The sequence below is a fragment of the Haliotis rufescens genome, unplaced genomic scaffold, assembly GCF_023055435.1.
Source record: "Haliotis rufescens isolate VD_foot unplaced genomic scaffold, xgHalRufe1.0.p SCAF_17, whole genome shotgun sequence".
NCBI classification, from domain to species: Eukaryota; Metazoa; Mollusca; class Gastropoda; order Lepetellida; family Haliotidae; genus Haliotis; species Haliotis rufescens.
Window position 1 is genome coordinate 12,521,198 of NW_025963857.1, and position 20,163 is coordinate 12,541,360.

Consider the following 20,163-nt stretch of genomic DNA (forward strand, 5'->3'; position numbering starts at 1 on the left):
GCATCATGAGCATCGATCTACGCAATTGGGATGCGATGACATGCATCAACCAAGTCAAACCGGACCATCCGCACCCGTTAGTCGCCTTTTACCACAAGCGGGGCGGCCGGGTAGCCTAGTGGTTAAAGCTCGTCACGCCGAAGACCCGGGTTCGATTCCCGACATGGGTACAATGTGCGAAGCCCATTTCTGGTGTCCCCCGCCGTGATATTGCTGGAATATTGCTAAAAGCGGTGTAAAACCATACTCACTCACTTTATGACAGCCTTGACTTCAACGTTAAGTCGTCCGTTTCTGTCCCATATTGTGTTTAAGTGGCTACGGTAAACTATCATACGGTTTCGCATTAGGTAATATCCGTGTTTTAAACATTCCTTTTAGCACCCAGCGAACTTTAATAATACATTCGTTTCTTCTGATTACCGAATACAATATGTACTGTACAGTACAGTGTTCCTAAAGGACAAGACCGCCTCCGTGGTCTAGTGGTAGAGCGTCCGCCCGGAGAGCGGAAGGTCCGGGGTCCGCGCCATACCAAAAGACGTTAAAAGATGGTACTTGTTGTTACCCTGTCTGGCGTTCGGCATTAAGGGGCTAAAACAAGGACTGGTCGGCTCAGAGTCAGTATGCTGTGTCTGAGTGGGGTATTCGTGTTAAACTGCGGCATGGTATCTCAGTGAGCTAGCACTAGAAATCGGCATCAGTACGGACTAGTACAAGCAGCCACACACACACACACACACACACACACACACACACACACACACGTGCATGCACGTCGCTATATAAGTGCAATAATCTTGGACGCGACGTTAAACCCAATTTCACCTCACCTCACCTCTTAAAGGACAAAGTTAAATGTATGTGCCATGGGAGACTATTTCGTTTACTTGTTAGGGGAAGAAAAAAACAGAGTAAAGATGGATAACTAAAAGACTAAACAGTAGAACTCTCAACAACTTTTAAAATTCATCAGTTATAAACCAGGAGTGGGCTTCATCGAGATCATCAAGAAGATTGAGAAATCTGAGAAGACCAAGCTATCTCAGTTAGACCTAGGTGCAGCTCCACCAGCAAGAAAGCGTGTGTACAAGGAGATTGACAATCAGCTATCCCAGGGTGTCAAGACACCACTCCAGTTCTTGGATGCTGTTGGCAAACTTCTGAAGATGGATTGAGGTTGTGTCAGTGTGACAACCTCGATGTGAACTGTGATGTGAACTGTGATATTAACTTTAACTGAACTCTAAGTGGCGAATATGTTAAAACAATGGATTTAAGGGATGGATGAATTAAAATGTTGAATGAAATAATGTAAAAGAGTGTATCAAGCATCTTGAGTCATTTCTTTTGTCTATAATAAGACAAGTCCATTTTCATGATAGGGGTTAATTACCTGATTATCATGTGCAACCAGGTATGACATTGTTGTTTTAAGGTGTCTCACAACTGGGCTGTCTTACTAATGGGAGGAGACCGACTAATGGACTGATGTACTGATGGACTGAGGAACCTTTCGCCAAACCAAATGACTAAGACGAGTTTCAAGAGATAACTGTTATAACTGATTCATACAAAGCCTAAATACAAATATTAAATACATTTCTTCCTTTTACGCAAACACACCACCCCTCTCCCGAATAGTGGTCTGTATCTTTAAATGAAAACCTAGCAGCATAGCATCTTGAGCGACACCGTACTTAGTCCACAGTTAAAGGGGTGGCATAATATATACATCGGATTTCAATTGAAATGAAGGTGAATTAATCAGTTTATTGCCCGCAGTACTCTGAAAAATACAAAATGAGTGAGTGAGTGAGTTGGGTTTAACGCCGCTTTTAACAGTATTCCAGTTATATCGCGGCGTGTCAGCTTAATGTGGGAGGAAAGCCCGAAGTGATGCAGGTCTCAGACGTTTACCACTTCGGTGAAACCCACAAGCACGAGTATGGTGCTGACAAACCTAGAAACATAATCGGGGCGAACCGGGATTCGCACCCACAATCATAGGACACAACTCTGCACAGCGAATCGCGGCGTCTTAGACGACTGGTCCACCCGTGCCCCCAAATACAAAATGAATAAAAAATTTGAGTTCTATCAATTTTTATTTTTTAAGGATAAAATACTAATTAAATTACATATACGTGTTTATTTCCCACATATATAGCCTAAAAACACGTTGAGCATTATGTTAACCAGGAAAGCATGAGGGTGCGTCTCTTCATTTTCAAATGCAACTGTCATGTCCCAGACGTCGAGATACAGCACCCGGTCATAAAGATTTACAAACTCCCTTTTAAGGATGTTTTCATAAGCAGGTCCCCACATACCCCCAAGGGGTGTTATTGGTTTGGGTACGGAAAATTTATGCGGACCTTTGATGGCAATTGTGACACCAGGAGATCGTTTAAGTAGGTTTTCTATGGCAAGTCTAGTTCTGTGGACACGATCTCTGTAGATGTGGATGGGGGTGAAATGGAAATGCGCATACATATGAATAAGTATTATATCTGTTGATCCAGGAGGTATGGCGTCTAAGTGAGCAAACACTGGCCGAGTGATTGTTCTGTTACTTTTGTAAAACCACATTGGCAACCCATGAGGGAGCAGATGTACTGTATAGTTATATTTGCTGTGGTGTGCCTCACACACTGTTGGACCTTGGTAAAAGTTTCTTTTCCTGCTTCTTTTACCCTCCGGTGGACCTCTTGTGATAGTGAAACCCAGCATCGAATAAAGACCTCCAAACATTTGTCTTACGGTGGAGTCGCCAAACAAGCTAAGAGTTCTGTTGGCCAGGCATTGATTGTACGTGTCAACGGGGACGCTGTTCCAACACGATAGAGGACGCCACGTGTTGTTGTAGGAGTAGCCGACAGGTGGCGTTGCCAACCAAGTATCCCGGAAGTTCCTCCGGCCACAAGGGATGGAGGGAGACACTGTGAGTTCTTTCTCTGTAAAAAAAACCCGAAAGTACTTAGAACCAAAGAAACATTAATGAATGTATGTAGAATATACAATATTGAAATAATAATAAACTTTTTATTTGAAAGAGATATGATCAGCTTGTCATTAAACAGAAACAAAATAGAAACTTTCAAACGTTTCATAAATTGGCCTGTTTCAGAAAGCGTGCATAGCATAGTTAACATTAAACGTTAACGGCAGTGAATAACTGATTACAGAGATTCCATTGGGCTAGCAATCTTGGAATAAACACTTCTTAAGATTATTACTTAAGATTAGATTATTATTTGTAGATAATTCACTTATTTTCAAAAATAATATTTAACAGCGACAAAACCCTTTCCATATTCATAAGAAATCTCTGTCCAAAACAGAGTCGATTGTACGATTCAAACCATATCGGGAGCATGTGTTTATGAATCACTATCAAATAGTCTTGATACAAGGTGTTTGCGAAAAGGTGAGCGGGTCCAGCCCCACCGCACATGCAAAGGCAAGTGAATTGTTCACCTGAAAAAACAGTACGGCCACCGTGGGCCTGGCGACACCACCACGGTGATGAAAAGGACGACACAGGACTTGACCAGTGGACTGATGGACCATCAACAAACGAAATGTTTAAGACGAGTCTCCGGTGATAATTGTTATAACTGATATATGTACACTCTTCAAAAAAAGAAACGCATAGTTAAAAAATAAGGATATTTGTTAAGCGGATGTAAAAGTATCTACACAGTATATGCGTGAACACAATTAAATGAAATTAAACACAGTGATCGACAAAAGCATTGTCGTCATTGTCAGCATTAATTCAGTTTAGTCATTGCACATGTGTAGCCACAAGGGGGCGTCATGGTCAGTACCTGGTCACACCACATCTTGCAGCCATCACTGCTCGACACCTCCTTGGCACAGATTGCACAAGTCGTCGGATTTGTTTCGTGTGGAATTCTTCGCCATTCCTCCTGTAAGGCGTTGGCGAGTTGTGCCAGCGTTGTCATGTTGGAACAGCTCCCTCTGGCGGTCCAAAGTTGGGAGGAGGTGAGGACGCAGAATTTGATCTATTGATTCCGAAGGTGATGCAACCCGATGTACCGATCCTGAGCAGGGGTGGTCACTCTTGGTCTTCCACTTCTGGGATGATCTTGAGTCTAATTAGTGCGGGTATATCAATCCCCTAGTCGAGATATGGTGCTTTGGTGAACGTTGAAGTGCTTTGCAACGGCAGACTGGGATTCCCCTGCTTCTAAACGTCCAATGGCGATATTTCGGTCAGCTGCAGTTAATCTTGGCATTTTTCGATCTCCGTTCACGTCAGAAAATTAATGAACTGATGAATTTTGTACGGTCTTTTATAGTCAGTGTCTCTTGTTTCCAACACTTTGCACGTGCATTGTGCTGAAACTTTTTCTGAAAGCAATTTCCTTGCATCCTTTGCATTTTTGCTGATAAACGTATACAAAAAAAACACATTTTGAGGTGTGCTTGCACGCAATGCACAACAAACATGACATTATTAACGGGAATCAAACATAAGAATTGTCTTTATGACGATTGCTGGGGAAAAAAATCGAATTGGAATTCTCAAAACACCTATGAGTTTCTTTTTTTGAAGAGTGTATTTTACATACCAGTTTTGTGGAATGATAAATGTACACATACCGTGTCTGTTGGACGATATATGTATTGTGGTAGAGTCCAACAGGTACTCTGTAGAAGTCCATCTGAAACACATTGAGCTGTTATGTTCAACCATCAGATAAGGGTAAATGGGTTTTAACGTTATGTTCAAGATTACTGCGCAAATTTAGCGGCATGTGTGTGTGTGCGTGGGGGCGTGTGTTTGTGTGTGTGTATTTGTGTGCGTGCGTGTGTATGTGTGTGCGTGCGTGCCCGTGTTTGAGTGTATAAGTGTGTGCGTGCGTGCGTGTGTTTGTATGTGAGTGCGTGTGGGTGTGTGTGCGTGTGTTTGTTAGTGTATGTGTGTAAGTGTGTGCGTGCGTGCGTGCGTGTGTGTTTGCGTGCGTGTGTGTAAGTGTGTGCGTGCGTGTTTGTGTGCGTGCGTGCGAGGTGTGTGTGTGTGTGTGTGTGTGTGTGTGTGTGTGTGTGTCTGGTCTTGTAGTGCCGCAATTTAACAAGGATACCCCACTCAGAAACATTATTATGGAGATCCGTGCCGATCGCGTTTCATCGCGTTAATGCAAAGCAGCAGGCAGGGTAAGAACAAGTGACATATTTTAACGTCTTTTGGTACAAACACGGTCAAGGGGTTCGAACCAATGACCTTCCGCTCTCTGGGGATCAACAACCACGTAGCGTGCAATCCACGTTGAACCAGTAATTGGGTGGTTGGATTCCGTTGCGCTGCCACTGCACATTTAAGCCTTACTGACATTCACTCCTATATCTGTCACTTACGAAACCATCTATAGCCGTAATTAAGTGGACTGACATTTAGTAATTGAATAAATATATGTATAAAGTTATATAAAAATAAATCTATGAAGGAACTCTCAAGGATTAAGGGACATCAAGTCATCTGAAAAGGGGATGAGTATGGGCTGCTGGAGCTGGTGAATGCTATATCAACTATTTACTCTGAGGTCTGTGACAGAGAAAAAAATATCCACTTATAATGCGCCAAAGTCCATTCACCTAGTCAACAGCGCTACATTATTCGAGTTCATTCTCAGCTCCTTGGGGAGTAGACCGCCTCCATGGTCTTGTGGTAGAGCGTCCGCCCGGAGAGCGGAAAGTCCGGGGTTCGATCCCCGACCGCGTCATACCAAAAGGCGTTAAAAGATGGCACTTGTTGTTACCCTGTCTGGCGCTCGGCATAAAGGGGCTAAAACAAGGACTGGTCGGCTCGGAGTCAGTATACTGTGTCTGAGTGGGGTATTCATGTTAAACAGCGGCATGGTATCTCAGTGAGCTAGCACTATAAATCGGCATCAGTCCGGACTAGTACAAGCAGCCACACAAACACACACACGTACATGCACGTCGCTATATAAGTGCAATAATCTTGGACGCGACGTTAAACCCCATTTCACCTCACATCACCACCTTGGGAGTAAATAACCCAAGCTGCCTGTGCTGCGCTATGAGGTAAATAGTCACATAACCGTCTCATCGTTCCGGGCACCCAGTCACTGCTAGGTAAAGAGAGGCATTTCAAGAACGAAGTCACTTGCCAAGGAGACACGCCATGTGCTTATTTGTGATTCAGTGTCGGGCAGGACCGAAGCCCTAGATACTCACAGGAGCGAAACTCAAACCCGTTAATTACTTTCGTTTCCCAAACCCTACTGACGATGGTCCAATAATATATAATTAGAACTTTAAACGCTTCTTATGTCGATTCTAAGATTTAATTATTATACGATCCGACAACCAAACTGTAGAGGGTCATGGATCGAATAAGTATGAGAATACTTACACTTCAAACCATCTCGTGTCAGCTCCAAAGGTCATATAGGTGTTAGGTGAATCGGTTTCAGTCCAGTCATGACACCTAATCCCCTTTGTGTTTGGTTTCTCACAGTAGAATGGGACGCCAAAATAGTCGGCAGTCAGATTACAAAAAGGGCGTTTTTTCACATATCTCATATCCATATATCCACTTGTGGTTTCAGTTGCAGTATTTGATATGAATGTACAGGCAATGTTTCTCCCAAAATATCCATTCTGGAATGAGCGATATATGTGCGCCATTCGTTCTCTGGATGAAATCATAGCTGCCCGAATGATGGCTCTTCCTGTCCACAAGGTGCGCAGAACTCCAGTATACGTTCCATTCCCGTGGTCGATAACAGTTCCGGCGGAAGCAGCGCCATGTTGGGGATCTTTCATCCACACGACTAACATGTCACCTCCACGTATTTTTGGTCTCTTGTAGTGGTCGAATAGAACAATGTTTACTTTGACCGTTTCATCAAGCTCATATGTATTTTTTACACCAATCAACGATAAACGTGACATAGATCCTGAAGCATGCTGACTCGTTTCTTCATTCAACACACTGAAACCAAAGCAACAGGGAGTTTTATTATTGTTACTAACCAACAATTTTGCCGACCCAAAATTGCACACACATATGAAGAGCACATTTCTGAGAAGAGACCAACCCCTCCCCCCACCCCCCAAAACAACAAAACACAAAAAATCAGCACCAGCACCCACAAACACACCATCAACACCCGCACCTGCACCCAGGACCACACTATCCTCACCGGCACCCGCACCCACAAGCACACCATAGAACAGCCGCACCCACAAGCACACCGTCCACACCCGCACCCACATCGACAAGCACACCATTCACAGCCGCACCCACAACATCCACACCTGCACCCATAAACACAGCATCCACACCCGCACACGCACACCATACACACCCGCACCATTCTCACCCGCACCCACAAGCACACCAATCCCACCCGCACCCACAAGCACAGCATCCACACCCGCTTCAACAAGCAAACCATACAGACCCGCACCCACACCCACACCCACAACCACACCATCCACACCCGCACCTAACTCACAACCACACCCTCCACACCCGCACCATGAACCACACATGTTTTTATACCCATTCTTGGGTAGTGAAATGCATGGGGCTTGCATAAAAGTCAACTTTTGCATGGAGTGAATGCTTTTCTGTAGCAGTTGCGTTTTTGTGACTTGATTCCATACATATAAAAATATTGAAAACCATACTTTACTTGTTTGAAAAATACACTAAAATATTGGTGTCACAGGAACTTATGTTGTTGAGTATATTACGAGAAGGAAACCGAAATTTATTGTAAACTAAAGTTTTAAAGTAACTTCTACAATGAAAACTTTAAAGATCATAAAGGGATATGTATCTTGCCAGAGTGAATCACGAAATTTGGATCTTGACAGTGAATCAGGCAACAAGTATCGTGATAGAGTGAGTTAGGCAGCAAGTATTGTGATAGAGTGAATTAGGCAACAAGTATGGTGATAGTGTGAATCAGGCAACAAGTATCGTTACAGTGAATCAGGGAATTTGTATCTAAACAGAGTGAATCAGAAATTTTCGAATCAGGCAAGAAGTATTGTGACAGAGTGAATCAGGAAATTTGTATTTTAACAGAGTGAATCAGGCAACAAGTATCGTGACAGAGTGAATCAGGAAATATATATCTTGACAGAGGGAATCAAGCAACAAGTATCGTGACAGTGAATCAGGAAATATGATCTTGACAGAGGGAATCACGAAATGTGTATCTTGCCAGAGTGAATCAGGAAATATGATCTTGACAGAGTGAATCAGGCAACAAGTATCGTGACATTGAATCAGGAAATATGTATCTTGACAGAGTGAATCAGGAAATATGTATCTTGCCAGAGTGAATCAGGAAATATGATCTTGACAGAGGGAATTAGGCAACAAGTATCGTGACAGTGAATCAGGAAATATGTATCTTGACAGAGGGAATCAAGCAACAAGTATCGTGACAGTGAATCAGGAAATATGTATCTTGCCAGAGTGAATCAGGAAATATGATCTTGACAGAGTGAATCAGGCAACACGTATCGTGACAGTGAATCAGAAAATATGTATCTTGACAGAGTGAATCACGAAATATGTATCTTGTCAGAGTGAATCAGGAAATATGATCTTGACAGAGTGAATCAGGCAACAAGTATCGTGACAGTGAATCAGGAAATATGTATCTTGACAGAGTGAATCACGAAATATGTATCTTGCCAGAGTGAATCACGAATTTGCATCTTGACAGAGTGAATCAGGCAACAAGTATCGTGATAGAGTGAGTTAGGCAGCAAGTATCGTGACAGAGCGAATCAGGCAACAAGTATCGTGACAGAGTGACTCAGGCAACAAGTATCGTGACAGAGTGACTCAGGCAACAAGTATCGTGACGGAGTGAATCAGGAAATTTGTATCGTGACAGGGTGAATCAGGCAAGAAGTATCGTGACAGAGTGAATCAGGAAATATGTATTTTAACAGAGTGAATCAGAAAATTTATATCGTGACAGGGTGAATCAAGCAAGAAGTATTGTGACAGAGTGAATCAGGCAACAAGTATCGTGACAGAGTGAATCAGGCAACAAGTATTGTGATAGAGTGAATCAGGCAAAAGTATCGTGACAGAGTGAATCAGGCAACAAGTATTGTGACAGTGAATCAGGCAATAAGTATCGTGACAGAGCGAATCAGGCAACAAGTATCGTGACAGAGTGAATCAGGCAACAAGTATGGTGACAGTGAATCAGGAAATTTGTATTTTAACAGAGTGAATCAGGCAACAAGTATCGTGACAGAGTGAACAGGAAACAAGTATCGTGACATAGTGAGTTAGGAGGCAAGTATTGTGACGGAGTGAATCAGGAAACAAGTATCGTGACGGAGTGAATCAGGAAACAAGTATTGTGACAGAGTGAATCAGGCAACAAGTATCGTGACAGTGAATCAGGCAACAAGTATCGTGACGGAGTGAATCAGGAAACAAGTATTGTGACAGAGTGAGTTAGGAGGCAAGTATTGTGACGGAGTGAATCAGGAAACAAGTATCGTGACGGAGTGAATCAGGAAACAAGTATTGTGACAGAGTGAATGAGGCAACAAGTATCGTGACAGTGAATCAGGCAACAAGTATCGTGACAGAGTGAATCAGGAAATTTGTATTTTAACAGAGTGAATCAGGCAACAAGTATCGTGACAGAGTGAACAGGAAACAAGTATCGTGACAGAGTGAGTTAGGAGGCAAGTATTGTGACGGAGTCAATCAGGAAACAAGTATCGTGACGGAGTGAATCAGGAAACAAGTATTGTGACAGAGTGAGTTAGGAGGCAAGTATTGTGACGGAGTAAATCAGGAAACAAGTATCGTGACGGAGTGAATCAGGAAACAAGTATCGTGACAGAGTGAGTTAGGAGGCAAGTATTGTGACGGAGTGAATCAGGAAACAAGTATCGTGACAGAGTGAATCAGGAAACAAGTATCGTGACAGAGTGAATCAGGAAACAAGTATCGTGACGGAGTGAATCAGGAAACAAGTATTGTGACAGAGTGAATCAGGCAACAAGTATCGTGACAGTGAATCAGGCAACAAGTGTCGTGATAGAGTGAATCAGGAAACAAGTATTGTGACAGAGTGAGTTAGGAGGCAAGTATTGTGACGGAGTGAATCAGGAAACAAGTATCGTGACAGAGTGAATGAGGCAACAAGTATCGTGACGGAGTGAATCAGGAAACAAGTGTCGTGACAGAGTGAATAAGGGAAATGACGGAAATGTTGCCTTCTTTATCAAATATTCTAAAATTAGAAATTGGCTGCAACAGTAACGACTCAATACATATATACTATATTTACCTGTATGGCCACGATAGGTACGCAGTTGTTACTATGGCAACACCCAGAAGCAGAAGAAACTTCTTTCGTCGGGGCTCGATGGCAATCATTTGAGTTAACTGAAAGAGGGGATGCTTATGAACGTGTTTGGACTTATGAATGTGAATCAGGTGCAGAACAGTGCAAAATTGCTGAAAGTAACCAAATCGTACCTAAATATATAAAATGTTGTATATTTACAGTCTAACTGATCTGTAGCAATCTAAATAAGAGCAACAAAACGCTTTTGTTTTTTACATTTCTCAACGTTTCAGAGTGAGTGAGTGAGTGAGTGAGATTTTACGCCGCTTTTAGCAATATTCCAGCAATATCACGGCGGGGGACACCAGAAATGGGCTTCACACATTGTACCCATGTCGGGAATCGAACCCGGGTCTTCGGCGTGATGAGCGAACGCTTTAACCACTAGGCTACCTGACCGCCCCAACGTTTCAGAAACAAAGTAGAGACAATTTATGGACTTCTTTATTTACTTTAAAGGCGACGTTTCGATATAGATCCTTATACCCTTGTATGCTTGACGCTCATGCATGTCTCTGAAGGAACGTGAACCATTGTGAGCTGTGGTCAACAGGCTTTCGTCTGTCAGTCAACGCGATGTACAAAAAATCAAAATAAATGCAGATCATCGCCATCCTTGATTATTTGATGGGTTTACATCTGGTCAGTATAGGTCCATATTGTGTTCTTTATGTCTCAGCATTCTGGGTGGAGTGAAAAGAAATGTCCCTGTGCACATGATTACACTTGTCAGATGTATTCTATCCTGTCAGCCACACCCTAAGACTTTGTCATCTTATGTGGTCTATGATAGACAAACGTCCCACCATCTGACAAGTTAGAGGGTATAACTTTAAAAGCCTTCATTTCTGAGGTGTCCATATTTTTCAGATTTGTTTTCTAATTTTTGGATAAAAATAAGCTGTCTACCTGTTTGGTTACGTAATACTCGTTTAAAAATGTGTAAAGGAATTCTACTGACGAGAATTAGTTTTTTATACCACCATTTCACGAAATCCAGTTAAAATGTGATTTTAGTACCTTAAATTTTTTCGGAGTTTGTACCCAAACCGGTAGGCGATATTGTACCAAGAATAAGTTTGTATTATTTTCAAAGATACACATTACTTTTAGTATCAAAAATTTAATTTATTATCCCTTTCCTATCAAAACAATAAAATTAACTTAGGGTTTAACAATTTAACTGGCCTCTTCTTCAGTGATAAGATGTCACTTTCTATCAAAACCAAACAATCAATTTTAGTTTTGCCAGTGTCAACTGATTTCATTCAAGGACCACGTACAGTTAGTCATGAATATTATGAAATTGATGAAATGTTTAATCATAACGTTCTGCTCATTGTTTGCAATAAACACGAAAAACAAATAAATAATTATCTAGATATATTTTATTTTACTTGGGTACAAAATCACCAAGTAGTTTGGGTACAATTTTGTTTTGGGTACAAAATCACTTAGGCCCTTCTACATCCCTCCAGTCGCCCTGTGCTTAGTTTCATCCGTTCTGAAGACTGGGGGGGGGGGGGGGGGGGGGGGGGGTGTGTGTGTGTGTGTGTAAACATCCTTAATAGTCTACACTGTCCTTCTTGCAATGACAGACCAATTACAATATTATTATTATTATAGCATTTCAATATGTTATATCCTTCCCCGCTGCCGTCGTTTTGAGAAAATAATACTAAAACCATTACGGTTTCAGATACATGCGGCAATCAGGACAAAATATGAAACATAGGAATGAAGACTGCTAGCCAGGCCAATAAATAGTATACAGGTGACGATGAAGAGTAAATTATGTAATTTCTTTTGAATTGGAATCTATGTCTGATATTTTTTTTATGATAGCTAACAACTTTTGCATATTTTGCCTCGATGTGTGACATGCGTTAAGTGCTTCCGGTGAGGTGAGGTGAAATTGGGTTTAACGTCGCGTCCAAGATTATTGCACTTATATAGCGACGTGCATGTACGTGTATGTGTTTGTGTGGCTGCTTGTACTAGTCCGGACTGATGCCGATTTATAGTGCTAGCTCACTGAGATACCATGCCGCAGTTTAACATGAATACCCCACTCAGACACAGTATACTGACTCCGAGCCCCTTAATGCCGAGCGCCAGACAGGGTAACAACAAGTACCATCTTTTAACGTCTTTTGGTATGACGCGGCCGGGAATCGAACCCCGGATCTTCCGCTCTCCGGGTGGACGCTCTACCACAAGACCACGGAGGCGGTCAAGTGCTTCCGGTTTCAGATTTGTTTTCGTAATCTGCATTATTTTACTATTGAGGAAACTGTTTACCTAGAATGTATACCGGTTCAGATTATTATTTATCATTATTCGCAGTGTTTGTTGACTTTATTCAACTAAAGAAATCGCGAGTTAGGCCACGCCCAAACGTGTCACTTCGCTTATCAACAGCAAGTGAATGGCCGAAAGTTCATCACACGAAAACATTTGCAAACTCGATAAAATGAGATATTTTTTACAAAGATTTATACATCAGTGTAAATAGTTCTAGAAAATCAATTTAGATAATTATATAAAAAGGATTGTAATAGTATTACGGGATCACGGTGCATGTGGAGTTGTTTGTTTACCGCCGTTGCCACGATCGTACAACTTTCATCCAATCGATGATGTTACGATTCAGATGGTTTTTGTTTATAATTAATTATACCGAAAGTTGCTAATTTTGAGAAATTAATGAACTTAAGAGATTTTTTTTCACTAGGTAACAAAGAAATTTGCTCGAATGAGAAAAATGATAAAATGATAAAGAAAATATAGAGCTGCAGTGCCAAAAGTTGTGTGTCGAGAAATTTGGCAGAAACTTATATAACTCGAGATGTTTTCTTTTTGTGGTCAATAAACTACTGAAAGCTCAGCATTTATGCATACCATACCTAACTTAGTCAATAGTAGCATTGAGAGCATTACAGACCGCCGTCATATAGCTTGAATATTGCTGTGTGCGGCGTTAAACATCAAACAAACAAATGTCATTTCTATGGAGCAGAATGACCGGACGAAGACACCTTAAGGTCAGCGGGAAGGGTCATCTAGCTAGCCCGGGACGAGGTTCGTCAGTTCGGCTTCGTTCATGGAATAAAGTGTAGAAAATACATAACATGTGTTGTCGTACGCCCAACCGTACGATAGTACTGAAATGTTTAGGTTGGATGGTCGAATTCATGGATGAGTAGCGATCGATTTTAGGGCCTATTGCGCCTTCAGAGTTTTAGAACATCATTCGATGGACAGAAATATTGGTTTGTTTGTTGTTTAACGCCGCATTCAACAATATTCCAGCTATATGACGGCGGTTTGAAAATAATCGAATCTGGACCAGACAATCCAGTGATTAACATCATGAGCATCGATCCACGCAATTGGGATATGATTGACATGCATCAACCAAGTCAGCCAGCCTGACCACCCGATTCCGTTAGTCGCCTCTAACGACAAGCACAGTCGCCTTTTGTGGCAAGCATGGGTTGCTTAAGACCTATTCTACTCAGGAATACTCACAGGTCTGCAATGAAAACGTCTAAACTGAGGAACAAAAGAAACTATACCATTGATTTTAGAATATGTTTCCACTGAAAATATCTTCAGTTAGGGCTATTATTAAATAATAACCTTGAACTGTACTGGCGCTTAGTCCTTACTCGAAGAATACATGGTTAAATTTAATTTAGATATTTAAAAAACAAACATTTAATACTTTTTTAAAAAATCGCATAATACACAACTGCCGATGGGTATATTTTAGAACATCTCATCTGTGGAAATCAATAGATTTGCTTTTTTCGGCACAAATAGTTTGCAAATTCATTTCTTACCCAGTCTTCCTTGAAACAATTTATTTTTACACAAAATTACCCAGCCACAGATTACTGTTTACAAACTGTTGTAGGAATGAGTGATGGTTAAATAGACATAATCAACTTTAACAACAGTTATTTCTTTTTTTCAATTACATGGAAAACAAACTCAGTAAGCTCTCTTTTGCCTTCAGTTTATTATTACAGAATGGAATCCATGGAAAACTTTTCAATATAAAACAATATATTTGTCAAATACAAATATCGGTTGTGTGTAATAATGGCAACTAATTAGCAGTTTATTTCAGTAGTACCTGAGAATGAAGTTTGTTACGTTTTTACCCTTTTTATTAGCGTTGGACTCGAAAAGATCTTTTGAAGATGGAATATTTTTATCTGAAGAAATGTGAAAAAAATATTCAATTATTTGTGGATGAGCTTATTGTTACATCTGATATAGTCCGTGGACCGGGATTTCCGCCCGATGAACAAACCCTTCAACCACAAGGCGGCCCCAACACCCCGCTTAGAGGTTAGATACTAGTTTAAAGAAACAAATGGAATCTTTCAGGATATGAGTAATGGAAATTTGGTGATATTCAGTTAGAGGTTGCAAATGCTTAGTAAATGATGTGACTGATTGTAGCACCTATAATATACAAGGCATGACAGGTACTATATGAACAGGCTAGGAATACAACAGTCAAATCAGTTATAAGGAAATTTAATATCCCTATAAAAGTTGCATTCAATGTATTCTTTTAGAGAATATTCCAATATGTCCCCTACAGTTGGGAGAAATTGAGGATTTAACGGCCCCTCACTGTGTTGCAAAACGAATATATTTCTTTAACGTTTTTTTCTTTTACATGTAAGCAGCAGGCTAGACTAACAGTTAGTCAATGAAAACATGTCTTCAAAATAATCCTCTTCTGCTGTGGAATCAAGAAAACTAGACTTGGTTAGTTTGATCTAAACTTGCCTAGGCTTTTAGTAAAAAAAGAAATACCTAAAAAATATAGTCCCACAGTCATGGTGCAGGACAAGCAGCAGGCGTCATTCATGATTATCATATCGTTTTTATTAGTTTAAAAAAAACAGTATATGCACTACGTGATACCCGTGAAGATCCGGGTCAGAATAGGTCTACAGCAACCCATGCACACCGTAAAAGGAAACAATGCTTGTCGTAAGAGGCGACTAACGGGATCTAGTGGTCAGGCTCGCTGACTTGGTTGATGCATGTCATCGTATCCCAATTGCGTTGATTGATGATCATGTCAATCACTGGATTGTCTTGTCCAGACACGATTAAATACAGACATCCGTCATATAGCTGGAATATTGTTGAATGCGGTGTTAAACAACAAACAAACAAAACATGAGTTTCTGGTCCATCGATAACTTGATTGTCTGGTTTGTTTACATGCTGACGTCGCATGACAGGAGTACTGCTCTGCGGCCTCAGGCAATAAATACTTATGCAAATTATATGAATGGCGGTTGCTACCGGTAGGGCAGGACATACAGTGTACTTAACCTTAAGCGAACACCTGGTGTCATCGATGATTTCCAGTGGTCCATTCATATAATTTTCACAGCTATTTTGGCCTGTAGAATCTGTTTTGGCGGATAATCTAGACTGGTTATTCTCTTGCATTGACAATCTATATTTAAATGGTGCAAAGTTAAAAGGAATTATTTTATTCGATGTTCGACTTCTCTTATTTATATGGGATGTGTATAAGATATCCACTAATACAGTGTATTTTGTTAGATATTGGATAAAGTTAACTATATTAAGTCACAGCAGATACCCACACCAGTGTTATTTAATGTTGCCATATTTGTGTTAGAGGGGATATCAAAACAGGGAAAGCCAAGTCAAAACATTATTCTTGGAGAATAGCTTTGGCATGTTGTGGATCACACAGGTTGGTAACGAGAATGTTTACATCTATTTTAAACAAAGGGTTATGTAGTGCGCCGTATAAGCTTAAGTAAGTATCCCTGTTTAGAATGGTATATCTAATCGTATATACAGTAAACTACGGTTATAACGAACACGCTCATAACGAACTGACGGATATAACGAAATTCATTTTTTGGTCCCGACTATTTGCTGTAGTTGTGCTGTATATATGCTTATAACGAACTACGGTTATAACAAACTAAAATTAGTAGTCCCTTTGAGTTCGTTATAACCGTAGTTTACTGTATTTAGATTTTGAGTATTATCTAGTTAATTGTAATATAGAAGGGCATTTACTAAGTTGAGTTGATTCAATTCATTTGGTATTCAAGATCATAGAAGGAGGAATATGATATTGTTGATCCGGAAGTTTTGTATACAGACTGTGAAGCAACTGAGGGTGAAGGCATATAATTAGTTCGTGTTCCTCCTGTCAGTTGAAATATTAACTGATGCTCAAGCACATTCTACTAGAATGTCTCATGATATATCTTTATGTACATTACGAAATGATTACAGTTTGTGAATTTTGTAAATTTTTTACAAGGAATGTTTGAGATAAGAAAGGGTACGTCATATAGTAATGTCATGTATTCTGGATTGTAATATGCTTATGTCCTTTGGGTCTGCTGGCCTTTTGCAACAATAACATTTTTGATGACATGTACAAATCTTTAGTGCGACTTATGTTGTTTTGTAAATTGGGGAGGATGCCCGCCACAAAAAATACATTGTTGCAAGGTGTTTTCTTTTTAAAACATTCAGGCTCATAGTTTAAAATAAAAATATATATCTGGTTTTGGTTTTTCGATACGAAATCCCAGTACACCCCTGTCACCATCCACCCCCACCACCCCCCGTTTCCAGGGGAACATTCCTACGATCTTTGACCTACTTCAATAGCCCTGTTGTTTGCCGCTCAGACACAAAGGACATCGAGAGGCCCGGACTCAATCCTGGGTTTTGTCGCTTTTTATGTTCACATGATGGCCATAGCCTTGTGGGTAAGCTACTCCAAGGTGGAACGTGATAGTAGGGGAGGCACGCATATATGCTAGTCAAATAAATCAAGACAAACACACGCTTATATTCAGTGAGTGTTCGGGGCCTGTAGCCCGCGCTACACTGCAAATAGGGGCTCGAACCTGCCGGAGACGGAGGTTAAATAATCAACAAGCATACACACAACGCGAGATGTAATTTCTAACGTTTGTCGTTGTCGAATTATCATAAAACGACCCGTACGTTTGACAGGCAAAGTGCGAACCACGGTTATTTCATAATGATCTCATTTCACCTAACGACGGGCCGTTATCATTCACGTTGATATATTATACAAATAATTACTTTTGACGAGGTCAATATGCGAAAACAAAGACCAGATGGTCTACAATGAAATGTACTGTTTCGTCACGTGGTGCGGATTAACCAATGGAACTGCAAACTTGGCATACTAACGTAAACAAACATGGCGTCTGACTGTATCGGTAGGGCTATGTCGAATAAATCGACATAGCTTTCGATAAGGAAACTCACGACAGATTGATGATGGAAGAGGAATCACACTCACACGCACATATACACATACACTTACACACGCACGCTCACACACAGACACAGACAAGTCAATTAACCCATACTTGTAGGCAAAGCTGTACACAGTGGTAACACATGTATGCACATGCATGTATTCACTTCTAATTAGGTCACAAACATGAATATTACACTCTTCCCTGGTTAATTAATTATCTATGACTCCCACCCTGTGCCGACCATAACTAAACTCTGACTTATACGGCCCTAGTTATACCCTAGCAATATCATGAATATGATTGTCTCCAAGAAAGATGTAACGCACGGTACCTGTTTCCAGGAGAATATTCCAACGATCATATCACCGGTTCCAGAAGCGGAGTGAGTTTAATCTCCAGTTGTTCCAGGCCACTGAGTCGGACTTCGTGGATGTTCGGTCGATTCTTTTTTTCTAATCGCGGGCCCCACTGGACTCCATTCACACGAGGACAATCGAAGCCTCAATGGCGTGTGCCGAGGTGTGCCGAGGTGTAGCGGGATGGGCCTCGGTAACTAGGAGATGTTGCACACATACCCTGCCATTTCTGCTAAAAAAAAGACGGGTCGATTAGTGCAAGTATCTTGAGGGTGCATTCTTAAAACTGTGCGGCCCAACACAGGGGCTTGTAACGCAAAAAAAATAGCATCTACAAGATATAATGCCACACCCAGTGTCAGTGTACTGTATAAAAGGACGCATTAACCATGTCAGGATCATGGCTACCCGACCCTGTCAGTCGCCTCTCGCGACAAGCATGGTCGCCTCATGTCATGCGTTGGATATTGATCTATTCTAACCCGGTTCTTCACGGGTTTATTACTAAAGCATGACATGGGGCAAAATCTCTTCTTTTCAAAAGCTCGCGTAAATATGTCATGTTATGCTATTCAAACAATTATTGATACAAGGTCATCTACGGTGGCCCATACCCGCCACTGGTGAAATCATTTTTCACTGTATGCCTCTATATTTTATCTGGCGGCCGCCAAATACTTCCACTGGTGAGATAAAATATAGAGGTTTACAGGGGAAAATGATCTCACCAGTGGAAGTATCTGGCGGCCGCCAGACAAAATATAGAGGCATACAGTGAAAAATGATTTCACCAGTGGCGGGTATGGGCCACCGGAGACATCTTCAATCTCTTAAACGCATTTATTTATCATTCAGCTCTCTAAATATGTGTAACAAGCCATAAAACTTCGCGAGTTATATCATCTATTAGATACTTTAGTGTGAAAGAATGAGTTTTCTGAAGTTGAGAAAAGTGATATTTTGACGGAACTATTGCCTTACAAGAGTTACCTTACCGCAAATAGCAAAGCGTACCCCATTATTGTGAGTGTCCAAGCTCTTTCCCATCACGTGACACTCTCGGTAACATCGCTGCCATCAGTGATGAAGCAACTATTACAAGAATCTTGACATTTGCCCTCAAACCCCCCAATGTTTTTTGGAATGCCATCATAGCATACTAGAATATTTCGACTGACTTACTATGAATTTACGTTCGGTTTATTTGGTCATATTGTTCCCACTTACATTCTTAATATACCAATTCCATGATAGTTGAAATGAAACAGAAATTCAACTTTGACAGGCAAACAACATAATGTAGCTGCAGTAAAAGTATTCGGCGTCACGACAGTCACCACGTGGTTGTAAACGTGAGGGTGCGACCATTTGATATTCATTAGGAGGAAGCTGAAATTTTGTGTGGGGACTGGATATTTTTTCAGCTGCAGTTGCAAAACCAGAGCCAAAATATTTTTTTTTCTAAAAACACATTGCAACAACATAATCTTTGTGGCAGACAATTTCTTTTTCCCCCCAACAATATGAAGCATGATTATTTTTTATAGGAATTTTCAATTTCTTTTCTTTGATAAAATCCGAGGCCGTTTCACAAGCGCCATTTTTGTTACTTGACCAGCATGTATTCGACGACCGCTTCTAACTACTTGTCTTGTGGAGTTGATGAATATGTTTTGTTGAAGTTGATTTTGTATATACTTATATCCAAATGTATGATACAGACTTTTATTGACCTCAAATATTTTTTGTTATTTTGGTTCATGGTTTTTTTAAGATTTTGCAAGCACGGAACTACATTCAAAATCGCCATTGCAAGGGATGGTGAAACGTACCTGCGTGTTAGGTAGGGAGAAGTTACGTTTCAAGGTTTTACATTTGTTATGGGATCATTTAATTTTCTTGTAGACAACTACGTGGAAAGCATAGAATATTGTTAAAAACGGTGTTATACCATACAAATATTAAAACTTATCCTACCTCACATTGTGCATTTTTTTCTTATTCTTTCGATCCTATGTGGAAACGTGCTTGAACAAAGTTTTCAGCTTCTAAAAACAATTCACCCGAACACAT

At 40.7% G+C, this 20,163-nt stretch overlaps 1 protein-coding gene across 2 annotated transcripts; it reads right to left on the reverse strand.

Annotated features, from left to right (window-relative positions):
- Nucleotides 1-2,034: 2,034 nt before the first annotated feature.
- On the reverse strand, nt 2,035-18,529 carry LOC124112505 (NXPE family member 3-like). Of its 2 annotated transcripts, none has more exons than XM_046472657.2 (5): nt 18,066-18,523; nt 10,344-10,441; nt 6,410-6,991; nt 4,633-4,694; nt 2,035-2,957 (listed from the first exon to the last, which is right to left on the reverse strand). In XM_046472657.2, exons 1-5 carry the CDS (start codon nt 18,093-18,095, stop codon nt 2,152-2,154), a joined length of 1,578 nt encoding a protein of 525 aa, XP_046328613.2. In that variant the 5' UTR covers nt 18,096-18,523; the 3' UTR covers nt 2,035-2,151. The 2 variants fall into 2 exon arrangements, with proteins under 2 accessions (XP_046328613.2, XP_046328614.2); XM_046472658.2 differs by having other exon boundaries at nt 2,686-2,957; nt 4,633-4,680; nt 18,066-18,529.
- Nucleotides 18,530-20,163: the final 1,634 nt, after the last annotated feature.